The sequence below is a fragment of the Macaca mulatta genome, chromosome 12, assembly GCF_049350105.2.
Source record: "Macaca mulatta isolate MMU2019108-1 chromosome 12, T2T-MMU8v2.0, whole genome shotgun sequence".
Lineage (NCBI taxonomy): Eukaryota > Metazoa > Chordata > Mammalia > Primates > Cercopithecidae > Macaca > Macaca mulatta.
In genome coordinates this window covers 140,899,613-140,926,257 of record NC_133417.1, presented here as the reverse complement: position 1 = coordinate 140,926,257, position 26,645 = coordinate 140,899,613, and the positions used below count along the sequence as shown (strand labels likewise).

The window sequence follows — 26,645 nt, the reverse complement described above, 5'->3', positions numbered from 1 at the left end:
AAAGGTCTCAGAATGGAAGGAACTTCTTTTCATAAATGGTTGGCAAATTATTTTGGTGGCAAAACCAGACTCTAACCTAACTGGCATGAGGCTATTTTTAATCACTATTTATTTCACTGAGTGTGGATATCTCAGGCTTTGCTGCAAAATACTAGTATGTTATTACAGGGCGCCACCCGACCTCACAGGCAGTGTTCTACAACACACCATTTTACCTTCCTCAGATCCAAAATTTCCGAGTTCTACAAACTCACCTGTCCCCAGTGGTTTGGGGACTTGCATCCTATGGACATTTACAGGGAAACCAAGCTTGGGCTCTATTGCATCTGACTCTTACCTTAGAGACTCTCATCTAAATTCAAAATCTTATACAGCACCTAAATTCTGAATAATTTATGTCACAGGAAGCAAACATGTAAAGACTGGAGAAGTGTAATAAAATGAGAGGTTGTGATACCTGTGGGGACTACAACTTTTACCTGTAATAGACACTGGTATCACCAAAATCCTAAGAATATTGATATTTCAGACATTTTAGCCAAAGGCAAAGAATTTATCCAGGTGAAACATGTAGCTTTTTTGAGTACGTGATTACTTAGAACTTCAGAAAAAAGTGAGGCCCTAGAGTTCTGACCATATGTGCTGTAATGTAGTTCATTAAATTTCCATTTTTCTATACAACTCACAATGCTACTGATATTATGTCTCAGACCAAAGTAATTCCACCCAGAGAAGGACTGACCACAAAGAACAAACTGAGCATTACTATAAACATTCCAACACACGTCACCCCCTTACTACTCCAAATCTACTATCAATCCATTTGACCAGAGAGGAACTACCCAAACCCCAAATGCTTTTAACTTGTATCAAGAGGGACCACAACGAAACGCATCCTCTCTAAATCATGTCTGTGCCTTTCTCTTTCTCGCTCTGATACAAACTCGTCTGGAACCAATGCAGCTAATTACTGTTTTCTTCAAAGTCCACAGAACAAAGATGCAAGCCTGCTATTAGAGAACTGGGACCTTCAGGTCTTAACTTCCTCTGAACGCCAATGATGACAGGAGCAACTTCGTGCAAACCAATTCTTTTAACAAAATAACACGCATCACTTTCTAATATTTTAAGCGAATACACGAAGGGAAGTTTCTGGAGGCTCTGACCCCCAAATGCTACCTACCAAAAGGTTAACTGATTCCTGCAGTGGAATACCATATCTGGCTGGAGATCCCTCCCTGCAAAGTCCCTGTCAGAGGACACAAGGGAACAGACACCTGAGGTTTCAGAACAGGCTGCAGGGCTGCAGTTTTCCTGCCCCTTTGCTAGCCTACATTACGAGGAAACAGATCCGGTCCCAGACTCGCTCTCCACATTAAGATGCCACCTGGCAGGAAAGCTGCGGAGAGAGGCCTCCGTCCCGCCCTGCGCCTCACCACTGTAGTGAAGTGTCCTCACAGCCAGCTCAATACCGAGGGCCACGGAGTCATCTGAGGCCCCACCACAGCATTCACAGATGGTAGCACCAACAGGGAGACGACTGCAGGCAGGGAGGGGCGCCAGGATGAATGCCGGCTTTTCCCACCCAGGCAGCGGCACCTGTGCGGCGGCGACCGGCGAGCCTCGGCTCCCTAGGGCGGCCTCACAGGTGTCACGAGCAGCCAGTTCAGGGCCCGCTCCCGCAGAAGGCCCAGCCAGAACGCGAGGGAGGTCGGCGCCGCCTGGCAAGGCGACCTGTCCCGGGTCAAGCTCTCCTTGATGAAGGTGGTGGACCCCGAGGGAAACTGGCACGCACAGCCAGGCGCAGGGGCAGCCAGAAAACGCAGGACCGCTGCGCCCTGCTGGGGAAAACCGCAGTACCCGAGTTCACTTCTCTCCAGGCCACGTGCCGGCTACCGACCCGGGAGGGCGGGTTCCGTGGCCACTGTGGAGCCAGCAAGTCCCCACCACGCCCCTTCCCGTCCCGGGACCCCCGGCCACGCTGCCCACCTCTGCGCGGGGAGCCGTCGATGCTCTCGCCGCTGGACGAGTGCGCCTCGACCGGCGGCCGCCGCAGGCTGAAGTAGCCGCGCGGCCGCGAGGCTCCGCTCCGTGGGGAGGGCCCGCCGCCCGGGCCCCCATCCCTGCGCGCGAAGATGCCGCTGAAGAAGCGCAGCAGCCGGTGTTCCGAGGCCGCGCCGGCCCCGGCCGCCGCCCGCGCGCGCTCCAGCCGCTGCAGGTCGCTGTTGTCTAGCGTGCGGTTCTTGCTCTTACTGCGCTCCCAACGCTCCAGGTCCGATAGCGTGTCGTTCTTGCTGAGCACCTCGCCCACGTCCAGGGTGTTGCGCTTCTCCGAGGAGGGCTGCGTGGCGGCCGCGGGCTCCAGGGTGGCCCCGGCTGCGGCCTCGTCATCCGGCGCCCAGGCCAGGCTCCCGGAGCTGCTGTGGCGCCTCCCGCCGCCCAGTGTCCGGCCCTGCGGCGCCTCAGGCCCGCTCCAGTGCCTGAAGCTCAAGCTTCGCCGCAGGGGCGCGGCCCGGGCCCCCTCCACGTCGGGGCTGCCGGGCGCGGGCGAGCCTCGTCCCTCCTCCTCCGCCCGCCCGCTGCTGGCCAGGTCCGCGGGCTCCAGGCCGCGTGCGCACGGCCGGAGCCGCCCCAGCTCCAGCTGCCCGGTGCTGCGGGTGCGGAAGGTGCGGAAATCCCATGCGCGCGGCCGGCGACCCTCCGGTTCCTCCACACCCTCCGCCTCCTCGGCTTCCTCCTCTAGCCGCCCGGGCGCGTCCGGGGAGCGCGCGGGCCGGGGCCACCGAGCGGGGCGCGGGTCCGGGCCGCCAGAGCCCGGCGCGGCCAGCTGCTCTTTCCTGACCATGGTCACGGAGATGCGGTAGACGGTCTTTCTGGGAGGCGTCCCGCGCGGCATCGCGTCCGCGGGTGGCGACGCGGGTTCGCCGCTGCCGTCCAACAAGTACATGTCGCCCGCGCACTGGGGCCCCCCGCGGGCTGGGAGGGCGCCGGGTCAGGCGAGGAGGGCAGGCGGTCCGGGAGTGTGGCCCACGCCCCCCGCTCGCCGCGAGGGCCGCACTCAGGCTGCGGGGAAGGCGCCCCTGGCACCCGCCGGCCCGTACGCCGCGCCGCCCGAGTGCCGGGGTCCGGGCCCGGGGCGCCGAGCCATGGGCCGGCAGGGCCAGGCGAGGCGGCCGGTCAGGCGCGAGAGCGCTCTCGCCGGCAGGTGCGGCCGCGGTGCGCAGGGCCCAGGGCGGGCGGCGGCGCCCGCGGCTTCATTGTCTACGACGCGGGGCCCGTGCGCATCCTCCCGCCCCGGCAGCACAGCTCGGCGGTTCCGCAGCCTCCGCCACTCCCTGGGCTCCGGGACGCGCGGACAGCTGCGCCGGCTGCGACCGAAGGGTGGCGGGTGGCGGGCGGCGGGTGGCGGTTTAAAATGGAAACGCGCGCCGGGGCGGGGCGGGCGGCGGGGGCCGACGTGCAGGGACCGCGGGCCGCGCGCCCAGCCGGGCTGGCGGAGTCCCGGGAGCGCGGTGGCGGCGGCGGCGGCGGCGAGCGCGGCGGCGTGCAGGCCCAAGCGCCGGGATGGATCGGCGCAGCGCGGACCGGAGCCTCGGGGGGCCTAGCCTAGCACCAGCCTGCACCCTAAAACCACGCACACTTTGGGGCTTGGCCTGCAAAAACAAAACTAGGGGCATATCTCACCTGCTGCGCGTTTATATGAGGCATCTTTCCTAACCATGCAGCCTCGAAGATGCAACTCATGTGACTCGTTTAAAAAACCAAGTATCTTTGGTACCTGTTACCCCCAACCTCACCTAGGAACAAGTGGGCTTCCGGGAAGACAAGAACAAAGAGGTGTGACTGTGAGGGGAGGGTGTTGTTTACACCAATGCCCTGCCAATGAAGGGCCACAATCTGCCTCCTAACATAATTCTGTCTTGTTTTCATTTTCAATTAGCAATAATCTCACCCCAGATAAACTTCTATGGTACCATACACTACCATACCATATCATCCATACTCTGTGCAAAGCTTCTAAAACAATCTCGTAGGGTTATTTTACCAATGTGTGGGGAAAGATTCCTCACAGGTAAGCACTTACTCCCCATGACGACAGACAGGAGAATACTGTGGTTAAGAGCAAGAAGACAGACGTGCCTGCCCGCAAGCCAGGCTTATCCACTGACAAACCACCTGCTTTCCCACCTGTAAAATAGGAGTGCCGATAAAAGCTCCTAAACTTTGAGCATTCTTGTGAAGATTAAATTGATTAAAATCCTATGTGCCAGGCATTCTGTGTACATGCTAAATATTCACCATTAATACTGAAAACTGAACGTCTCTTCCATCAAATCCCCCACTTCCTACCTGGTGGGCTGACAGATACTGGTCTTGGATATTATCCCAGGCCACACAATATTTAGACATAGGTGATCAACTTATCAGTTCCTCACGCTGTCTTAAACACAGATGTATTGTTTCAGAGTTTCCTTGATGAAAAAGTTTCAGAAGGAAAAATACAATGTCCCCTGATCACACTACATGCTTACACGACCTTCTCCAGACCTAGAAATGCCACAGCTTGCTACAGGCTGTTTCTGGGCAAGGTGCTGGTGGCCAGGCCAGGGGGAAGCATTACTTTGGGATATGCTATTTGCAGGCAGGGATTGTCAGGTGCCAACTTTCCCTACTTTAATCTTATTGTGGGGGTACCTATTGTGTTCACGGCACTGGAAGTGGCATAAAAATGAATTGGGCAAGCTCTCTTTTGAAGGAAGTTATAGAAGTTATAGCCTAGGAAATCTGGATTTTATGACAGTTTGAAATTTAATATTCAGATTTAATGAAATATATCAGAGTGCTAGGTGATTCACTTTATTTTTCTTGAAAGGATACTTTAAAATACACCTGACCACCCTCTGTGGCCTCGACCTCAACATGATTTTCACCATCATAGGGTCACACCTCAGCCTACCAGCTACTCAAACTTTAAAGGCTCTGGATGTGGTACCTCTTATTACGTCCTCATTGTAAGGAGGGGTTCCCAAGACAGAATCATTTTACCTTTTGAGTTTCAATAAAGAAGCCCTCTTTGATAAGAACCAAGAACCCCCAACTTCTAGAGTGGGAGCCAGGCGGGATTCATCTGTCAGAATGGTTCAGAATGATAGCCTAACGCCCATCTGGTTAGGGAGATGCAGAGGCTTGGAGACAAAGGGCACTTCCCCAGGACTACACAGCTCCTCAGTAAGGGTGAAATCTGGGGTTTGGGGGTCACACTGCCTGTGCTCATTTTTTTTTGTCTTAGTAAGCATCAGCATTCTGCTTTGTTGATAACAAAGACAAAAGTAAACATGTGAATATTACTAAACTCCAAGCAAATCAAATGTAAATGTTATCTTGACATTTCCAGGTAGCATTTTTAGCAAACTTTCAGACTTACTCATTTTTCTATTGGTTCATTTATTCATCGAATATATATTGAGTACCTACTGCAATGCTACACAGTGACAATACAGGGGTTCTGTCCTCAAAGAATTGACACAACACCCAAAAAATGCTAAGACTACGTGATTTTACCACAAAAGGACAGTGAGGGAGATAAAAGCTTCGCGATAATCCCAGAGATAGCTACAGTGCCATACCCTCTCTTTAATGATGAACACCACTAAAATTTGGCAAAAGTCTAAAATGTTATCACTGCAGCTGTACAGACTTAAAGGTCACCCAGGTCTGTAAGTTGAGAAACAGAGCAACGTGGAAAGACAGAGATCTTTGCTACTGTCAAGGGTGGGACCAGAACCCTGGGCTCCTAACTTAGCCAGGTGCGGGAAGGGGAGATCAATTCCCACGATTTGAGACCATGGCTATGCTCAGATACTGAGATGAACTTTAATATGAAAGTAGCTTGTCCAGAATTAAGATATGCAAATCTATCTCGCTTGTTCTCTGAAGCATTCATAGAGCCCAAAGTAAAAAATAAAGTAGTACTCCTTCAGGGCTAAAATACTGGACTGTTTGTCTCTCCCAATTACTGTACCTTTGTCTAGAATCCATCCCAGGTTTTGCACTTTGCCATATGAGATGCAGGCTGCAGAGTAGAAGAATCCATTCCCTCCACCTTAGATGACACTGACTCTTCAGGGAACCTCTTTCAGCCATAGCCAGTGTGTTTGTGATCCTTCAGCATTTCCACCTCAGAAGGAAGCACTTAGTTTCCATACCGATCATAATAATGCCATGTCAAGTACGACTGTGGGTGCTGAAACACCTGGTCAGAGAGAATTGCCTTTCCCCACTGCCCTAGAGAGATGGGCTCTCCCGATGCAAAGAAGACACATGCTCCCGACATGTCACTCCAAAATCTAAATCCCCTTCTACAAAGCCAGACCAGTCTTTTTTGAAGAGGAAAAAAAAAAATCATACTACTATATATGTTCAGATGGCATTATGCTTTCTTTTCCTGTGGTTTTTAAAACTGACTCCACTAGACTGTCATTTCTTGAATTTTTCCATGCCATGGAGCATATCACCATTTTTTTTTTAAGCATGTAGTTGATTTCACTGCTACCTCAAAACCAAACAGCAGCCGGGCAATGCCTCCGTGCTGCAGGGACTAATGCCACCCGAGAGAGGAAGACTGCAGAGAGTTCAGGAAAGGTGCCAGCCCTAGCTAACCCCCATTCATCACCCTTAGCAGCTGGCTTCGCTCCCTTAGTTCCAACTTTATGAGATGCTTTGGCCACCGTCCCACGACTCCTCTGTCCCGGGTCATTTCTAGCGACCTATAAATCAAACATTCTCCTTCAGAATAGTATTTCCAAGTGTTGCTAGAGTCGATAAGCCTTATTTAAAGGAAACTTCTGGTAGCCAGTCAGCAGAGCCATCTGCTACACAGGCTGGCTTTCCAAATAACAGAACCTGACAGCCAGTAATCACGTTTGCAGTATCTTAGCAGAACCGCGTCTGCTGACTGTAGAAACTGGCCAACCACTGGTTCTGCCCTGGCCCGAGCATGCCCACCCCGGGAGCCAACCAAGAGCCCCTCCATGGGCACATCAAAGGCTATTTTCTGGTAGCCAGTTGACTGACAGATACATGTAAGGAGAAGCAATTAGAAAGACAGTTATGTCTTATTAATACTTTTATATTTTTAGCATGAGACTCAAATTCTCATCTGAGAATGTCATGCTAGAATGGTTTCTAAGCTAAGATTTGCCATGATGCTCAGCTTCTAGGAACTGAAAATTCTGCATGCATCTCTTTGCCTGGCACACTCCAGCTGAACTCACTGGGGATCCCATTTTTCTCATTTAAAAGCTGAAGGTTAAACATGGAACTGTAAAAGAGATGAGGACTTGACCCTTATCTGCTAGTCAAGGAAGGACTGGTGTGGTCTGTCTCTAAGGCAGGAACATTGATCCAACAGGAAAAAAGACCCCAGAAGGTCCTCTGAGCACCTGCATCCTTCCTGTGTTTTTTCTTAAGGACCAACGACAGCAATTCCTGCCAACAGAACACTGGCCATTTCTATTGTGTATGAACACACCACCACACAGACAGGCTAGAGGGCAGTGGCAAGATCATAGCTCACTACAGCCTTGAACTCCTGGGCTCAAGTGATCCTCCTGCCTCCTGAATAGCTGGGACCACAGGCATATGTCACCACCCCTGGCTAATTTTTAAATTTTTCTGTAGAGAGGAGGGTCTTGCCATGTTGCCCAGGCTGCTCTCGAATGCCTCGCCTCAGGTGATTCTCCCACCGTGGCCTCCTAAAGTGCTGGGATTTACAGGCATGAGCCATCATGCTTGGCTAATGTTTTTTTTCATTTATTGTAAAGATGGGGGTCTCACTATATTGCACAGGTGGGTCTCCCTTGTTACGCCTGCACCTGGCTAAGGGTTGAGGTGGCATCACTCACACATACCTTATGCTCTGAGAATGGGAACTGCCATGTTACAGAAGAAGAGGCTTTAGTTCTACCCACGCATGAGGAACACGGGAGATTCAGGCCCAGTTTCCTTTCCTCCATGCAGCCAACAGGAAGCATCGGACCCCACACTGAGACTTCATTTCCACTTAAACAGGCCAGTGAGAAGCAAGCTTGGTTTTAAAGCAAGCCAGTAAGTGTCCGTTGTGAGTAGATTCTTATTACCAAACAAAAGGAAAATATTAGATATTTCTTGGTAGTTTTTCTTGCCAAGTGTCAGGCAAAGGTGACTTAATGTGACTTAAGATATTAAATCAGGCCGGGCATGGTGGCTCATGTTTGTAATACCAGCACTTTGGGAGGCCGAGACGGGTGGATCACCTGAGGTCGGGAGTTTGAGACCAGCCTGGCCGACATGGTAAAACCTTTTTTATATCTGTAAAAATACAAAACAAAAATTAGCTGGGCGTGGTGGTGTGTACCTGTAATCCCAGCTACCTGGGAGGCTGAGGCAGGCAAATCGCTTGAACCCAGGAGGCAGAGGTTGCAGTGAGCTGAGATCATGCCACTGCACTCTAGCCTGGGCAACAAGAGTGAAACTCCGTCTCCAAAAAAATAAAAAATTAAAAAAAAGCTATATATTAAAATTCGATCTCTTTAAGCATTGTTTTATAGAGCCAACACAAACAACACTGAGCAGCCACTTTACAAACACAGCAGCTCCCAGTTCTGGCCACAGTTAGAGAGTCACCAAAGGAACTCCCATCGACCATCCAGCCTTCGAGCTCAGGGACAGGAGGGATGCGGTCAAGGGTAACACACAACACCGCAGCTGTCTATCACACAGCCTCCAAGCAGCTCTGGAGCTTGTGTGCAGAAAAACTAAGACATCCCTACAAATTATCTGATCTTCCTAGTATTAGGTACACAGGGGAACAGGCCTCTTTGGTAACATTTTCCTCTACAGGATTCACGGGAGGGAACTCTTCTAATATCGCCATCTGTACGATGGTCTGCATGCAGACACTCCTTCTCAAAGCACAGGGAAGAGTCAGATTTGGATTCTCCTAAGAGCCTCCTGGAGTAGGAACGAATACCACGAGCTGTCAGAGAACAATGACCTAAATATGTTTGACAACATCTGGATGTTTACCAAGCTTTTCTTTAGATCCACTGACCTCAAAGATTTAGAAAATCCATGACTTACATGAAAATCACATCGAGGCCACAAACGATGCCCTGGGAATTTCTGCCAGCCCCATTACAAAGCCCAGCTTCTGGAAGAGCGTCATTTTACACAGTTCTCCCTTCTGCATCCCATCTGGGATTTGGCTGCAGAGATATCTGAAAAATCTTTCATCTGTGCCGAGGGGACTTGAATATTTGATGTATCTTTTTCCTCTAAATGTGGAAAGCAAAATGCCTACGATGCCAGTTCAAAGCCCAACCCCTGGCTGCTGCTCCCGTCCCAGCAGAGGGAGGGACATGATTGCTCCCCTTCCTTTTTTTTTTTTAAGACAGAGTTTCGCTCTTGTTGTCCAGACTGGAGTGCAATGGTGCAATCTCGGCTCGCTGTAACCTCCGCCTCCCAGGTTCAAGCGATTCTCCTGCCTCACCCTCCCAAGTAGATGGGATCACAGGCACCCGCCACCATGCCCAGCTAATTTTTTGTATTTTTAGTAGAGGCGGGGTTTCACCTTGTTGGTCAGGCTGACCTCAAATGATCCACCCGCCTTGGCCTCCCAAAGTGCTGGGATTACAGGCATGAGCCACCACACCCAGCTCCCCTTCCTCTATTAGACAGCATGTCCCTAGCTCTGTGTTCCCCAGGCTTGGAGGAAAACACATCAGGGGCTGCTGGGAGCGGCAGCTACCCGCCCTCCTAGTTGGAATGTGCATGGGAGCTCTTAAGAAAGAACTGGGTCCCCGGGATCACGTCTGACACAGTAAGATGGAATAAAACCTCTGCTCACCATGTACCAGTAAGCAGTGGCCAGGAGCACTGAGCACAGTGAGGGGTTCTTGCAGCGGGGCAGGGGGATGAGGGACACAGAGGCTGGGTGTGAGCCCGGAGAACCCCAACTCCTGCAGCTGCTGAGCACCTTTGCTGAGTTATGACACCGTGCTATCTTTCCTCTGTCCAAAATCACCAACTTCGGCCAGGCATGCTGGTGTGCACCTGTAATCCCAGCTACTTGGGAGGCTGAGGCAGGAGCCTCAGCTTGAACCCAGGAGGCCGAGATTGCAATGAGCCGAGATGCCACCACTGCAATCCAGCCTGCGCAACAGAGTCAAAAAAAAAATAAATAAATAAATCACCAACTTCCATGAAGGCAGAGACTGAGTGGGGGAATGATAAACTAAATTGTGATGGCCACACGATCTACATTACTTCAAAACCGCTGTGAGTCCTCCCCTCCAAAGACGCACTCTGTCCCGAGGAGTGTGGCTGAAGGTGGGACCTGGTTGATTACGTACCAAGACTTTCCAAATCTGGAAAAGGAGGTTAACTCCTCATCAGCTCAGCTCTGCGCACTGACTGAGGGATCAGAGGAAGCCTGCACAGACACTCTCTAAAGCCATGCCACAAGTTAAGATGTGACTGCCTGGCATGGCACTGAGTGGATACGCCAAGCTGGGATTCATGTGCCACCACCCTGGGTCCCGTTTTTCCTGGTCACTGCCTCACAGTCACTCCACCCTAAAGGAGCTGAGTAGGGTGGTCAGCCTGGAGGTGGAGGACCAGGCCGTGCCGCCTCCTCAGCGCCATGGTCTTTTCCTTCCCTGAGTTCCTGGGGCCTCCTCCCATGGCCACACCCCAACTCACCCAGGATAATGCTGCCCTACAGTCTTGGCCTCCAAAAGCCCTTTCTCTGCCCACAACTCCCAGGTTGGCCATCCTTTCTTTCTGGAACTTCCCCTCCAGCTGTAGGGGAGCTGACTGTCATGTATCCTTTCCATCCCAACTCAGAGCTGCCTCCTGGCACCTCCAGAGGCCAAGGGATATCACTGTATCACTGTCCACTCCACACACGGCCCCACCTGTACCTGGCTCCTGTAAGACCCCACCTGAGCATGCCCCCAAAGGCGGATCTGTACAAACTCCAGTGCACTGGACCAGTGTTCTCCAAGCACGGTCCACAGATCAGCAGCAGGGGCTTCACCCGGAAACCTGACCCCACCCCGAGATGCCCCACGTCTCCCGGAGATTCAGGGGAGCACGAGCATCAGAAGCCCCAAGTCCACCTCACCAAGCCCAGCTGCAGATGCACACAAGTTGGGGCTGCTTCCAGCATCCCACAGCCCCACCACCCCCACAACCCTGGTCAGCCCGTTTCCCATTCCTAGGATTCCTTGAAACTATCACTGCCCCATCCCCTCAGTAGGATGGCATCCGGCCATGACTTCAGAGCTCCCTCAATGTCCTGCCTCCCGCCCACACCCAACTCTTTGGCTCAGAGTTGGCAAATGGACCCTGCACCCTCAATCACAATCACTGCCTTTCCTTCACTCGGCAGAGGAGAACACTCGATTACATCCCACTTAACAGAAAACACAAACAGCTTGCCTCTCTGCCCTCCCTCCAGCCCTCCCTCCAGCCCTCAACAAAAGCCTGTCCTCCGCCTGCCAATCTCTCCCCACTTGCGCATCTGTCTGAACCACCCGAAGAGTCCACTCTCCCTCTACTGGTCACAGCCTCTTCCTCCATCCCGGGATTCCCACAGCACACGCGTCCTTGCTGACCCACCCCTAGACACAGCCTACTCTCAGGAAACCATCCTTACTCCTGCAGTCAGAATCTGAGGGTACGATTCTGTTTGGAGCCCTCAGTGAGTCCCTGTCACCTGCAGAATAAAGCATCCATTTCCTTAACCGGTATTCAAGGCCCCTGACACTCTCCAGTCTCCCCAGTTGCACTGAGTGGCTAAGAGGCTGGGGTCCAAGGCCACAAGGATGCAAACCACATGTGACCTCGGGAAAGTGACCTTGAGGCTCTGCATCAGGTTTTCATTTCTGCAAAAACGAGACAATAACAATACGGTAGCTGTGACAGTAAGATGTGATGATGTATGGGAAGCATCTACTCCAATGCTGAAAACCAACAGGGGCTGTTTCTGCTGCATCCCAGGATTCCCCATCTAAACACACCAGTGTCCTTTCTAGTTCCCAACCACACCATACCCAGTCTCGCCACTGTCTCCTGCTGGCACCAGCAGGATGCAGCTCAACTCTACACATCACTGGGGCCTGGACTGAGGAGTCCCCAAGCTCTTTCCCCTGCTGGCTCTGACCCCGTCTTCTCCCCTCACACCTGGGCACACCTGTGTGCACCTGGGCATCTGTCACCCTGCCCTGACACTTCCATTTATAGAACCCCCTCCTTCAGTCAAGGACAACTTCTGTCTCTCACCCTCAAGCTCTTATCAATGTTCTGCTTAATAAATGCGGCTTGGTGGTTGACTTAATCAATCCAGGTAATGCCTCAGTCATGTTACCGACAACAAGGTTGGTCAACTTGTGCTAAACCCCCAGGAAGCCCATTTACCCTTCCACACAGTGCCTCCCCCACCATGACCCCGCAAGTTTATCTAGGAAGTCTCCAGTGGTTAGGGAAAGACACAGAGAAGAGGGTGATTCACTTCTTCCCCTGGCCACAAAAATCCTCGGCGCAGCTGATCTTGGGTGGCCGCCCCCCTAAGAAAGCCTGTCCCTCCCTCCCTCGGTGGAAAACATGAAAACACTCACTGTGTGTGCCGAGGGGGTGGGGAGCATCCCAGAGTGTGACTGCCTGGGAAAAGTCAGACTGGTGGCAGCTGCTTCATTTCAGAGAATGGGATGCTGGTCAGACAGAGGGGTCTGCAGCCTTGAGGGACCCATGAGGGGGTGCCTGTGGGCCTGTTCCTTCCCTGCCCACCCCACCAGCCTGGGCCCATGCCAGGCCCACTGCACAAGAAGCCAGATGTAGATTCACAAGTCCCTGACCCTCCCAGGACCAGAGGTGGCTGGCTGGTTCCCCAGACTTCGCATCCAAGGGCTTATCTGCAGAGGCCAGGGCCCTAGCTGAGAAACAAAGAAATATACACTATTGATCCAGGGCTTAGAAGATCCATTAAGAAACGGAATACTTGGAATAACTGAGAACTGTTTATAGAGAGGATAATAATTGAACCCATCCCCAGAGTTGATGCAGGGATCTGATAGCTCTCGGCTCCTCGACCTGCACAGGTTCTCAAAGGAATGGTTGCTGTGCTTCAAATAGCACCTTCAGGGGAGCTGTAAAGTGACCACGAGCAGGGCATCGACGTCTGGGAAGTGACCCACAAAGACACGTGTTCAGATAGCACCCTGACTGTCAAAGGATTTCCCCAGAAGCCACAGTTGTTGGAAATTTTGAAAAAGGTGACAGGTTCAGCCTGCTCAGCTGACACCCCTTCCCAATGCACCAAGACCAATGCTTAAGGAGGACGTGGTGGCACTTCAGACGTTAATTCAGTTCATCCATTCTACCCCCAAAGTGCCCCGGAGAGGTAGGTACTATTACTATCCCGATTTTACAGACACAGAAAGACGTAAAAAGTCAGCCACAGGTTAAAAGGGTCCCTGGATCTCACTGAAAAGGGTGGGGCTGGATTGAAGTCCACGACCCACTCATCAGATTCACAGAAACACACAAACTCTTCTCGGCGGGGTGTGGGAATCCAGCTCCAGGGCCTTCCCCAGGGCAAGCCCAGAACAGCAGGTGGATTTGCAAAAGGAGGCCGGCGTGGAAGTTGGCAGGGCGGGAACAATGGAGGGACTCTCAAAGGAAAGCGAGAGCTGTACATTTTGCTGGGCTGCTTCAGAGTGAGAGCAGGAAGGAGGAAAGAGGAGGGAGGGAGGGCAGAGAGAAAAGCAATGTGCTAAAAGAGCTTTCGGAGAAAGTACCCAGAAATGGTAGTCAAAAGGGGTAAAACACCACCAACAAAAACAGAAGGTCCCTCACTGGTATTCCAAGGGGGAGGGTGCTGAAAACTCAAGGCTGATTGGGGTAAAACAGGCTCCCATTTCATTTGAATGTCAAAGGACAAAGGAACAGCCCAGTGATTAGGATTATCTCCCAAATCCCACCCTCACCACGAAGTCCCCAGTTTCCTTCTAGAGTTCCTGGAAAGGCTGGGCAGGTGTTCCTTGAGCTGGCTCTGCCCCGCCAACAGCTCCAGGGAAGCCCAGCCTTGCCCACTGCCCAGGTCTCTCTTTTGAGCCTGTCCACCCCTCCACCCCTGCTGGGCGCGCGCCCCCAGCACCCTCTCACCGGACACTCCACTGCACACCTCCTCCCAGACTCTTGACCTCGACCCCGGGAGGCTGCAGGAAAGTCTTTCAATTGTAGATGTCTCTTTGCTAATGCGGAAATACTCACTTACAAAGCCATAAATTCTTCCCATCCGAAGCATTCCGGATATAATTAGAGCAGTACCAAGGCCTGGGCCTTCGAAAAATCGCTTATTTCTCTGAACACATCCAGACCTTTCGCAGGTCTGTCAACCCAGACCCTTCCAAGGAAAATATCGGCACCATTATTTCTAAAGCTGGTAATAGAAGACCTTTTGCTAATAGAAGAAGGTATGCACAAACAAGAAAAAATGCTTTGCAAAAGTGTAAAGGAAAAAAATTCCATAAATATTTAATAGGCCACCAAGGTTTTAACGCCCTTCACTAGCAATAGAAAGATTTTAATGTTCATAACATTTGAAGCCATCACTGTACGAGTTTACCAGCGTTGACCTAACAAAGTACCACGGGCTGTGTGGTTCAAACAACAGACACCTATTTATTCCAGTTCTGGAGCTTAGAAGGCCGAAATCAGCACAGTGTGGACAGGGCTGGTCTCTTTCGAGGACTCTCAGCTTGGACATGCCGTCTTCTCCCTGTGTCCTCACATGGTCTTTCCTCTGTGTGTGTGTCTTAATCTCCTCTTCTTATAAGGACACAGTCTTACTGGATTAGGGCCCACTCTACTAACCTCATTTTGACTCAGTCACCTCTTTCAAGAACCTGTCTCCAAATAGAATCGCATTACGAGGCACTGGGGTTAGGACTTAAAACACACACATTCTGGGAGGCACAGTTTAGCCCACAGGAATCACCACCATGGTTATGTAATAATCACACCACTGGGCTGGGCATGGTGGCTCACAGCACTTTGGGAGGCCGAGGCCAATGGATTACCGGAGGTCAGGAGTTCAACACCAGCCTGGCCAACATGGTGAAACCCCATCTCTACTAAAAATATAAAAAATTAGCTGGGCATGGTGGTGGGCACCTGTAATCCTAGCTACTCCAGAGGCTGAGGCAGGAGAATCACCTGAACCCGGGGGCGGGGGCAGGCAGAGGTTGCAGTGAGCTGAGGTCATGCCATTATATTCCAGCCAGGGAGACAACAGGGAAACTCCATCTCAAATAATAATAATAATACTAATAACACCACCATAACTCATTCTTAAAGTAATGGGAACATTCAGTGTGTAATAGTCACATCTGGATTCACAGAAGGCCTTTTTCTCAATAAAAACTCAAACAGCGACATAAACAAGGTCACGCATTGCACAACTCAACTCCAGGGCTACCCAGTGCCCCACAACTGAAGTAGCAGTTATAAATGGGAGAGACACTCAGGACTGAGAGAGACAAGATCTCCCGTGTCTGAGGATGAAGTCCAGAGGCTTCCAACTGGAAGAAGCAGAGAGTCCCTCACGGCTCAATTTCACTGTGATACTCTCGGGGAAAGCAGAAATGTTGGAAAGTAGGAAAGTTAACAGTACACGTGTGAGAGCTCGGTCAGCTTATCTGGACTCTGGTTTCCACTTTTCAATGGAATATTAATTGGATTCATTTAAAATCATGCATGTCTTGCTCAAATATTAAATCGTAGTCCATGTGACTGTGGTCAGCAATTTCAGCGGGGACTCCTAGTGCAGAACTGAACAGGATGCCTTTCCCTTTCCTTTCTGTTATGTTAAAGGACTGCAGCATTATGCCATAAATAAAGTTTTGGTGCCGCAAAAGAAATAGCACTCAAATATAAAATTTTCTTTTTAATTCTCAGCAAGGCAAGTCACTTCCATAGAAGGGTGCGTGCGCCCTTAAAGATGGAGCAATGGTGAGCGCGCACTTGGACAAGGGAGGGAAGGGGGTTCTTATCCCTGATGCACATGACCCCTGCTACGGTGTCATTCCCCTATTGGGTTAGACCGTACAGGCTAAATTAATTCCGACTGGCTAATTTAAAGAGAGTGACGGGGTGAGTGGTTTGGCGGCAAAAATGGTTATGCAGGGTGGAGAATGGTCAGGGCGGAGCAGGAAGCAGGTAATCGGAAGGAGTCAGGGTGGAGTAGGTGATTGAAATGAGTCAGGGTGGAGCAGGTAATAAAAAAAGGTTGCTTTATGAGAAAGTTAAGCTTAAAAGTAAAAGGCAAAGAATTGAACATACTGACATATTGATTCTTTGAAAAGAAATTTAGAACCCATATCTAACAATTAGCTTCATGTAAACCCAAGTCTTAGGCTTGAAACTGTTGTTTGTTCTCGCATGTAGCCTTAAAACAAGCATACAATGCCTGCCGTGCAAAAAACGTCTTCTTGAAAGCCGAATATCTGTCTCCATCACAGTACAAAGCACCAAGATAAATGAAAGCAATATTCTCTACTGCTCGTCCTCATTAGCCATCATCAGCAGGAGCGGTCCCCTGAGGCCAATCAGAATGGGGGCTGCAGTCTTCCTGGTGAAGGAGAACTCCAGTGCCCTTGCAGGGAAGGAAGAAACATGCGATGGACTGCTTTCCCTGGACTCTGCATTTCTCTGGCTTTCCTGGTAGAGTGCGTACAGCCCTGCTAGTTACTTACTAGAAGTATTGGAGCTCCAACAACTGCCTTGCCACATCCTGCACTGCCCCCTCCCTTTTCCATGTAAAACCCAGGGTCATATTCCAACAAAGATTCTTCCACAGCATCCAGGACGGTGCCCCACTTAAAAAAAAAAAAAAAAAAGGCCGGGCGCGGTGGCTCAAGCCTGTAATCCCAGCACTTTGGGAGGCCGAGACGGGCGGATCACGAGGTCAGGAGATCGAGACCATCCTGGCTAAAACGGTGAAACCCCGTCTCTACTAAAAAATACAAAAAAAAAAAAACTAGCCAGGCGAGGCGGCGGGCGCCTGTAGTCCCAGCTACTCGGGAGGCTGAGTCAGGAGAATGGCCTGAACCCGGGAGGCGGAGCTTGCAGTGAGCTGAGATCTGGCCACTGCACTCCAGCCTGGGCGGCAGAGCGAGACTCCAAAAAAAAAAAGACCTTGGAAATTTCTACTGAATAAACCTAATCCTGAAGAAATCATGCTTTTGGAAATGTGTTAAAAATACACGCATGGCACTACAGATCCCTTCTTTAAGGAATCTTGTTCCATGTGGACTTGCAGAGTGACACACGGGGCACCTGCTTTGCTGGAACGCAGTGAACTGCTCGGCCTGGGATCCCACTCACAGGCAGCCTTGCTAGAGAAACATTTTCACAGCTACTAACTCCTCAGATACAGGTACTCAACACAGGTCAGATATTCCCATCTAGGGGCAGGGAGTATTATACCGGTGAAATACCGGAAAAGGGATCAAAAGTAAGACTAGAGAGCCCATGAGGCAATAAAGGACTGGACACCTGGGTTGTCCAGGTGTGATTCTGCAACACTTAAAGAGATCCCTGGGCATTACCAACATCGAAATTACCTAGAAAGAAATTCAGGCCACATCACTTTCCAGCTTTCCATCTATTGTCTTTTTCACCTACTCGATGTATTAATACACACCACAAGGAATGCATACACCAGGCTACGAAATTGTGATCTCCCAATGGAATAAAGTGCTTTAAAGAACAAAAATGGAGACAACGACCCATCTACCTTCCAGCTTCTGTACACTTAATTAATTCCATGTTCAATTCCAGCATGAATAAATTTTCAAAGCTTATGTCTCCTGATAAATCTATGCTGACCTTGTACCAAATGCACAAATGTTTCTGTTAACACACAACTCAAAAAAAAAAAAAAAAGAGGATCATTCTGGATATAGTAATTAATATTCTTTATTCGTGAAAAAGCTTTGTTTAAAACGGTATGATTCAATCAGAAAGTCATTTTCTTTCCGAGTTTGCTGGCCTTCCGATATGAATGCAAATCATGGTGACAAAGACAACACAGGGCTTGAAAACACACTGCCTACTCCTTATAATTGTTTAATCTTGCTCCAGATATAGCTGGGAGATTCTAATTGAATATTTTTATTCCGACTTTCTTGAGACCATTTGCCTACGTGAAAACAAAGCAGAGACTAGTGATGGAGACCTTCTGATGAAATTATCATCAAGCACTGTCATTTGATAAGAGAAAGAAAAAAGGACCTTAAAAATCCTGTGGGTATGACTAGAAACATGTCATCTTTAGAAGTGGCCGGGGGGACTACTGACTACTAATAATCTAGTTCACGTCACTTTAAATGTGTCACCGTCTTGAGATGGCTTTATCTCCACTAACAGACACGTAAGGACATCTGAGGATGATCTGACTTGGTGAACCATTCTTTACTTTTGGTCTCTACACTGCGACAGCAATGCACCTATTAAAATATTTCTTGTCATCATTCAATCAGTGGCGTAGAATATTGTGCCCCTTCTGAAGCCATCATTTATTAAAATATCCAATTGGAAAATCTGTTTCCCTTATCTTGCTATTGTAGTTACACAGTTAAGCAACCCCAGCTGTGCAGGAAATACCACGGCAGTGAAGACATCATTGAGCACAGAGGAATCAATTGGGGTTCCTGTCAAAGATGTCACATGCCACAAAGAGGCCAGGGGATAAAACACAAACACCCACGTCACACTAAGCACACAGTTATATACAGAATGCCTTCATGGGTCTCTGTTGTCCTGTCCCAATCCAGATTGAAATAAGCAACGAATGAACCTAAAGGATGCTGATTAAAATCTCCTCTAGGTAACCGTCCGATTCTTCTTCTGGTTCTGTATCTGTACTTTCTAAAATTAACATGGATTGTTTTTGTTTTGTTTTGTTTTTGAGACGGACTCTCACTCTGTCACCCAGGCTGGAGCACAGTGGCGCAATCTCAGTTCACTGCAATCTCTGCCTCCTGGGTTCAGCCGATTCTCCTGCCTCAGCCTTCCAAGTAGCTGGGATTACAGGTGCCCACCAGCACACTTGGCTAATTTTTGTGTTTTTAACGGAGATGGGGATTTTTAGTAGAGACAGGGTTTCACCATGTTGGCCGGGCTGGTCTTGAACTCCTGAACTCCAGTGATCCACCCGCCTGGGCCTCCCAAAGTGCTGGGATGACAGGTGTGCGCCACCGCGCCCGGCCTGGGATCATTTAGTTTCTGTTCGACTCCACCCTTGAGTTCTCTTCCCTGATGTTCAGTGATGGCTCTGAAATGATGACGTGGCGTCTTCTGAATCACACGGACTCTCCTCCCCCAGCCTGATAGAGGCTGCTCTCTTAACATGGACTCAGTGTTGTCACCCCACAGACAGGTGACCAGGTGACTTGCTTAGGGTGGCTGTTGGAGGCTGATGGGCCTCTAAGGGGCAGGAAGCATGCAGAGGACAGGGGGGTCTCCAGGGACACAGTGGCCCGGGGCAGGGCGGGGGGAGAGGGGCCCTCAGGGCTGCGTGGGCAGAAGGCTGGAAAGTGGCCAGATAACTAAGATGGCCATCTCCTGATAAGCATGGAAGCCAGGGCCCTGTCACAGGGCCACAGAGAGGTGGGCTGCTCCCAGAGGGACACAGGACATTCAACCAAGCTTCCAGTCAGCCAGTCAGGGAAGTCACTAGAAAAGCTGCCTCTGCCACCTGGAGAGCTGATCAGCTGGTCTCCTGCCCAGTCCAGGGGTCTTTCAAATGAAATTAAGTTTGCCCCCTTCAATATGGTCTAGGGTTTGCAATATCCTGTCTTTCTCAATTATAACCATTAAAAAAGCAGAGAGTTCAAAAAACAAAAAGGGTGCCCCAAACCCTAAGAATTTCATACCAAAAGACACTTGCTGTAAAACTTGCTCCTTCTCATCAAGACAAGCTGTCTTCTGGGTGCCATGCGGCCTTTATATGCCTGTCCCTCCCCGTGGACCTCTTTATCCTTTCTGGAACAAGATACGAGTATAAATATAAATCAACCTGTCAATTATTATGAAAATCTCTTTAGCTTAGATTCCTAGAAGCACAATTCCTGAGTCAAAGGAAGCCAACATTTCATACATCCACATTTCCAAACAAGTGTTTACAAAGGTTTCCATTTCCACCATCATTATTTGGGGGGCTCAATGATGCCCACTCCCAGCCCACCCACCAGCACACGGGCTTCATCTGCCAACAGCACGGGCTTCATCTGCCAACAGCCACAATGTGTCTAGAGGGCTGAATCTGTCCATGTCGTCGTCGTCACTGTTTTTAGTCTTTGCTGATTTGTTCAATAACAGCGTTTCAGATTAATTCGTTTCTGTCTATTTGCCTATGGGAATCTTCATGTTTTTCCAATCTATTTGTATGGGCTGTTTAAACATCAGGAATAACCATTTGTCTGCAACATTCCCTGCGGATATGTTTCCCTTAAACTTGTCAAAATGAGGATTGGAGTATGTCAAAAACAAAACATGTTAGGAACATTGCTGATGCAGATATCTGGCAGATTGTTTTCTCAGTGGTACTAGATCTCCTTCCTGTTTATCATCCTCCATTGAGTTGCTCCCCACCTCGTCCACCAGACTCCTCGGCCTGTGACCACTGCCTGCAGGGGTGTCTCTCTTTCTTTTTTGAGACGGAGTTTCACTCTGTCGCCCAGGCTGGAGTGCACTGGCTGGCACAATCTCAGCTCACTGCAACCACCGCCTCTCAGGTTCAACCGATTCTCCCACCTCAGCCTCCCAAGTAGCTGGGACTACAGAAGCATGCGACCACGCCCAGATAATTTTTTATATTTTTAAGAGAGACCAGGTTTCACCATGTTGTCCATGCTGGTCCTGAACTCCTGACCTCAGGTGATCCACCCACCTCAGCCTCCCAAAGTGCTGGGATTACAGGCGTGAGCCACCGTGCCCAGCCAGGGTCTCTATCTTGGCTGTCTCCTAACGGTGCCACACATCTCAGAGGCTGCTCTGCCAGACCCAGCTCTTCCAGAGCACATACTAGCTCTTTTTACAGGACATTCCTTTAATAAGTCTTTCTAGAGTTTTACTTAAAGCTAAGCTCACAGGTTTGTAATCTGCGAAAAACACACTTTTTCCTACTCTGAAAATTGGTACGTTTTTGACATTGAGTTTTCTGTGCCCTATTTGCCAAGGTTTTCTTCAGCAGAGCAGGGTAAAGAGCAAGCTAATTTCCAGGAACACTCTGGACCTCAGAAGGCACCACTTGCCACAGCATGAGACTGCAGAGTTCTATGTGTTCTTCTTTGCTGTATCCCCCGTGCCTAGAACTGAAACAGAGCATGCTCAAGTAACACATAATGGATGGATGGGTGAGTGGGCAGAGGAAGGAGAGGAGGAAGACATGGATGTCTAGGTGGCTGGAAGGATGGAAGGACATAAGGGCAGATGGACAGATGAATAAATGAATGAACAAACCCAATTCCCAGAACTCACTCTGTGGCCCAGGCTGGAGCGCAGTGGCACCATCTCGGCTCGCTGCAACCTCTGCCTCCTGGGTTCAAGTGATTTTTCCTGTCTCAGCCTCCTGAGTAGCTGGGATTACAGGCACACGCCACCACGCCCAGCTAATTTTTGTATTTCTAGTAGAGATAGGGTTTCTCCATGTTAGGCAGGCTGGTCTCAAACTCCTGATCTCAGGCGATCCGCCCGCCTTGGCCTCCCAAAGTGCTAGCGTTACAGGTGTGAGCCACCATGCCTAGCTGGTTTAATCAATTCCTTTTTTAATATTTTCCATCCAAAGATCACCATCTAATCAAAAATATATTTTTCTGATGGTAGAGGATGTTCATCCGGTTTCATTTACTGAATTATGTTGCCCTGGAATCTCATCAATTAACCTGAGCCAGACATTAGAAAGCCACTACTCTGGTGTAAAAGGCACTCCACAGTAAAATAAGAGAAGCCAGCCCATGCTTGCGTGGAGGAGCTGAAGTACTTCAATTGGTTTCATTTTCATCAGCCTAGATCTTTAAATGAGTGACACCTGATGCCCTGTACGTTACAGTATCATTACAGTGATAGAATCTACAGAGTAGTGCTCCTCAAGGCAAGGTCCCAGACAAGCAGCATCAGCACAACCACCTGGGAGGTGCTAGAGAAGCTGAATCTCAGCCAGGTGCCGTGGCTCCCATCTGTATTCCTAGCACTCTGGGAGGCTGAGTGGCGGGTGTGGCAGCTCATGCCTGTAATCTCAGCATTTGGGGAGGGCAAGGGAGGAGGATCATTTGAGTTCAGGAGTTCAAGACCAACCCAGGCAACACAGCAAGATCCCATCTCTACAAAAAGTATAAAAATTAGCTGGGTGTGGTGGGGTGCACTTGTAGTCCCAGCTACTTGGGAGGCTGAGGTAAGAGGATCGCTTGAGCCTGGGAGCCTGAGGCTGCAGTGAGCTATGACTGCACCACTGCCCTCTGGCCCAGGTGACAGAGCAAGACGTTGTCTCAGAAAAGAAATGTGATTGCTCAACTAAAAACCTCTGTTCACTAAGGCTTCAATCTGATCTGAGACAGTCATGCTACATGGGTACCCTTAAGCAAATACATGAATGGCAGGGCAGACTGTGATCAAATTGTTAAGATGATAATTACAAAACTCAGTTGCATGCAGTTGTGACCAGACTGGAACCTTTGAAAAGCAAACAAAAAGCTGACCTTGTCTCACTGGCAACATTCACTGTGAAGACTCTTGACTTGCTGTGATGAGGATGAGCCTGCTTGGAGCCCGGCCCCTCCACACTGGCCAGGAGGTTGGACAGAAGGCCTCAGCCTGTGCCTCTCTGTGCCTAAGGGTGGCCCAAGCACCCACAGGTCAGTTCCAGCAGTGACCTTTGAACTTATCTCTAGTTGTTGTTCAGGGGTTGGAAAAATGGAGAAGTCAGAGAACACGTGGAAAAGTTAGGGGCGGGGCGGGGGGCAAGGGAGAGAAGCAACATACCAGCACAGGAAAAGCAAGCATGTCATGTTAAAATTCAGCAAAGCCTAATCCAGCTAACCGAAATGCCCACCGTTCCTACGTGGAGAGGAGGCTTCACAAGGCTGCAAGCTGATGTCTGGTTTCGGTCAGTAACATTATTCCTGAGGCACATCTTAGAACGCTGCATTTCAATCACCTGCATTTCAAGTCTTGCTAGTAAGGTTGGTACAGGCAAGAATTTCTAGTTCTTTCAAAAGATTCATTTTGGACCTTGAGAGATTCTATTCATAACTGTTAAATAAAGATGCATTATCTTAAGATGTCTCCTTTTCTGTTTACCAAACAGAACAATCTTTTTTTTTTTTTTTTTTTTTTTTTGAGACTGAGTCTAGCTCTGTTGCCCAGGCTGGAGTGCAGTGGTGCCATCTCACTACAACCTCTGCCTCCCAGGTTCAAGGGATTCTTCTGCCTCAGCTTCCCAAGGAGCTCAGATTACAGGCACCTACCACCATGCTCAGTCAAGTATCTTCAGTAGAGACTATGTTTCACTGTGTTGGCCAGGCTGGTCTCGAACTCCTGACCTCATGATCTGCCCACCTGGGACTCCTAAAGTGCTGGGATTACAAGCATGAACCACCGCACCCGGCCGGAACAACCTTCTTGATGTCAACCAAGAAGCTTGATAGACCTGGTTTCACCACTTCTGGGTTGGGGCAATTGTAGCAATGGAGCAAAGAATTGCTAGATTCTGAAGTCCTTAACCCAAGTTGTAATTTTCAGACAAGACCCTCGCTGAAAAATTAGAAAAGTTCTCTAAGCCGTTTAAAAATTACCTTCCTATAAATTCTGATGTAACAAGCAGAGACTGGCTAGTTGTTTCTGGCTGGTTTTCTCCTGCCCCCGGACACTCAGGCCGACCTTGTCTCCCCACCTCCCTCTGCAGGAAGGGGTGGTCATCTGACTGCGTGCTGACCCGTAGAAGGGGGATGTGCAAAGCTTTGTGGCCCTGCCAGGTCTGGGGCGTAAACCCCTACAACACCCCATCCTCTCAACTCTTCTCCTTGCACGGTGGCCCTGGATGGCTGAGCCCAGTCATGGAAGGAGTGCCTCTAAGCAGACGCATCTCTTTCCAACTTAATGTGAAAGGGCAATAAAATCCCTTTGGTTAGTCATTGAGAATTTGGGATTTATCTGTTGCTGTTTAACAATAGTGCCCTAATAAATACAAAGCCGGAGACCTCATTTCTCGTGAATTCTATCCCTTAGCTTCCTTTAAATGGGCTAAATCCATCTTCTAGAGCAACTTTGAGATAGGTATGCGAGCCCACCTCTTCATTTTTGTTTTATGTAGAGTTAATTAGTTTTCAATTTTAATTCTACTTTGCCATATGGCAGGATGTAGGCCTAAGATTAGAACTCATATCTTGGCCGGGTGCAGTGCTCATGCCTATAATCCCAGCACTTTGGGTGGCCGAGGCGGGCGGATCACTTGAGGTCAGGAATTCAAGACCAGCCTGGCCAACATGGCGAAACCTCATCTCTACTGAAAATACAAAAAATTAGCTGGGTGTGGTGGAAAGCACCTGTAATCCCAGCTGCTCAGCAGGCTGAGGCAGGAGAATCGCTTGAACCTGGGAGGCGGAGGTTGCAGTGAGCCAAGATTGTGCCACTGCACTCCAGCCTGGGTGACAAGAGTAAAACTGTCTCAAAAAAAAAAAAAAAAAAGACTTACACCTTGATTGCTGTTGCTCAACTACACTTAAATGCAATCTACGCAAGTCATCCTTGAAAGACAGCGAAGCTGAACACAGTAATATTGCTATAGCATCAACACATAACAGGGGTTCTCAATGCATGGGTCATGGTGGACCAGTGGACGCAGCACCACCGGTCAGAACTCCGGCACCAAGGCGCACTGGGCTGCGTATCAGTTCTACTCAAATCCCACGGCCTCTCTTGCCAAGATCCCCCGGTGGCCAAGCGCCTGACCTGGCTTTTCCTCATGCTGACCCAACAGGGATGTTCGAATGATTCCCTCCAAGTGCAGAGAAAATGGTTGGTCTCCAGTTCTGGGGATGAAGATTCCGCAGTGAGCTATTTACACCCAAGCAGAGAATGATGATGAGCTACTCTCAGATAAACGGGGGCGATCCTCTGTGGTTTTGGTACAGACTCCATGGAAACGCATGCGTAAGCACCAGCATGTCCAAGGGCTAAACATCAACAAGAGTTCTCAGGAGTCCCTGCAGACACACATATGTCCGTGAAGAGGCCACATGACAGTGAACGGGACAGAGACCACGCTGGCAACAGGCTCCGCTCCGTTCTTCCCACTCTCACTTGGTATTATCTAATCAGGAAGAAATCTAACTGTTCTTCCAGACTCTCTTCTCCCATCCTCTCATCTCGCCTCCAAGGATTCCGTCCAGTACTTCCCAACCACCTGCAGCGGAAGCAGCTCAAATAATCCTATGACATCTGCAAGTCTGCAAGGCTGACCTTCCCCGGCTCCAACTGCTCCCTGCTTCCAGAACGTGAAGGCTGCTTTGCAATAGAGTGACCCCCCTTTGTGGCCAGGGGAGCCATCTTTCTGCTCATTCCAGGCCTCCCTTACTACAGAGGCACAGAACAAGGGCAGCACACATCACGGGGGCTCTGTCATCTGCTTCCTTTGAGTAGATAATCAGTTTTCACTCAGAGGAAGATCACAGGACACGGAAGAACCAAATGTGTGTGCTGGCTCAGATACCAGGGGCCCTATTAAGAGATAGCATAATGGGAAAGTCGGTTGTTTTCCCCCCACAAAGTATCTATTTCGAAGCTATGTTTCAACAGTGCCCTGCAGTGGTTTCTGGCTTCCTACTCAAGGGAAGAGAAACGGGGTTTTGCTCAGATGGCCGTGCTAGATACGGTTGTCTCACTGGGCCCCTGCAGATGGAGATGGTAAATGCCTAATGACTTTCCCAGGGGAGATGTTTGGGGGCTCACTTGGCAACACTAAACAGATCTATCCCTTTCTGTCAAACCAAGAAAGTTTTCCAGTTTTTTCCATTTCCCCAGTGCCACGATGATGATCACTGCTCCTTGACGAACACATTAAAAGATAATGTGGGGAAAATTTTTAACATCCTTTAAACTTTCTTTTCTTTCTTTTTTTTTTGAGACCCCGTCTCGCTCTTGTTGCCCAGGCTGGAGTGCAATGGCACGATCTCGGCCCACTGCAACCTCCGCCTCCTAGGTTCAAGCAATTCTCCTGCCTCAGTCTCCCGAGGAGCTGGGACTACAGGCGCCTGCCACCATGCCCAGCTAATTTTTGTATTTTTAGTAGAGCCGGAGTTTCACCATGTTGGTCTCGAACTCCTGACCTCGTGATCCACCCGCCTCAGCCTCCCAAAGTGCTGGGATTACAGGTGTCAGCCACCGCACCTGGCCATCCTTTAAACTTTCAAAGAATTCATGTATGCACAGCCTGAGCCTCAGTTTCCCCCTCTGCAATAGAAGGAAGGGGGAAGAAGCTGGTCTCTGGAGTCTGTCCCAACTGTGTATTTTCTCCTCCCAAGGAAACCTGCCACAAAGCCAGG

General features: G+C 49.9%; 1 protein-coding gene across 4 annotated transcripts in view; it reads right to left on the bottom strand.

Annotated features, from left to right (window-relative positions):
• Positions 1-26,645, bottom strand: part of AGAP1 (ArfGAP with GTPase domain, ankyrin repeat and PH domain 1) — a 647,080-nt gene that overhangs the window by 467,418 nt on the left and 153,017 nt on the right. For 2 of the 4 annotated variants that reach the window (XM_077956100.1, XM_028830375.2), the window contains exon 1: positions 1,990-3,386. In XM_077956100.1, the coding sequence (XP_077812226.1) occupies positions 1,990-2,947 (958 nt within the window). In that variant the 5' untranslated portion in view covers positions 2,948-3,386. 4 annotated transcript variants of the gene reach the window in all.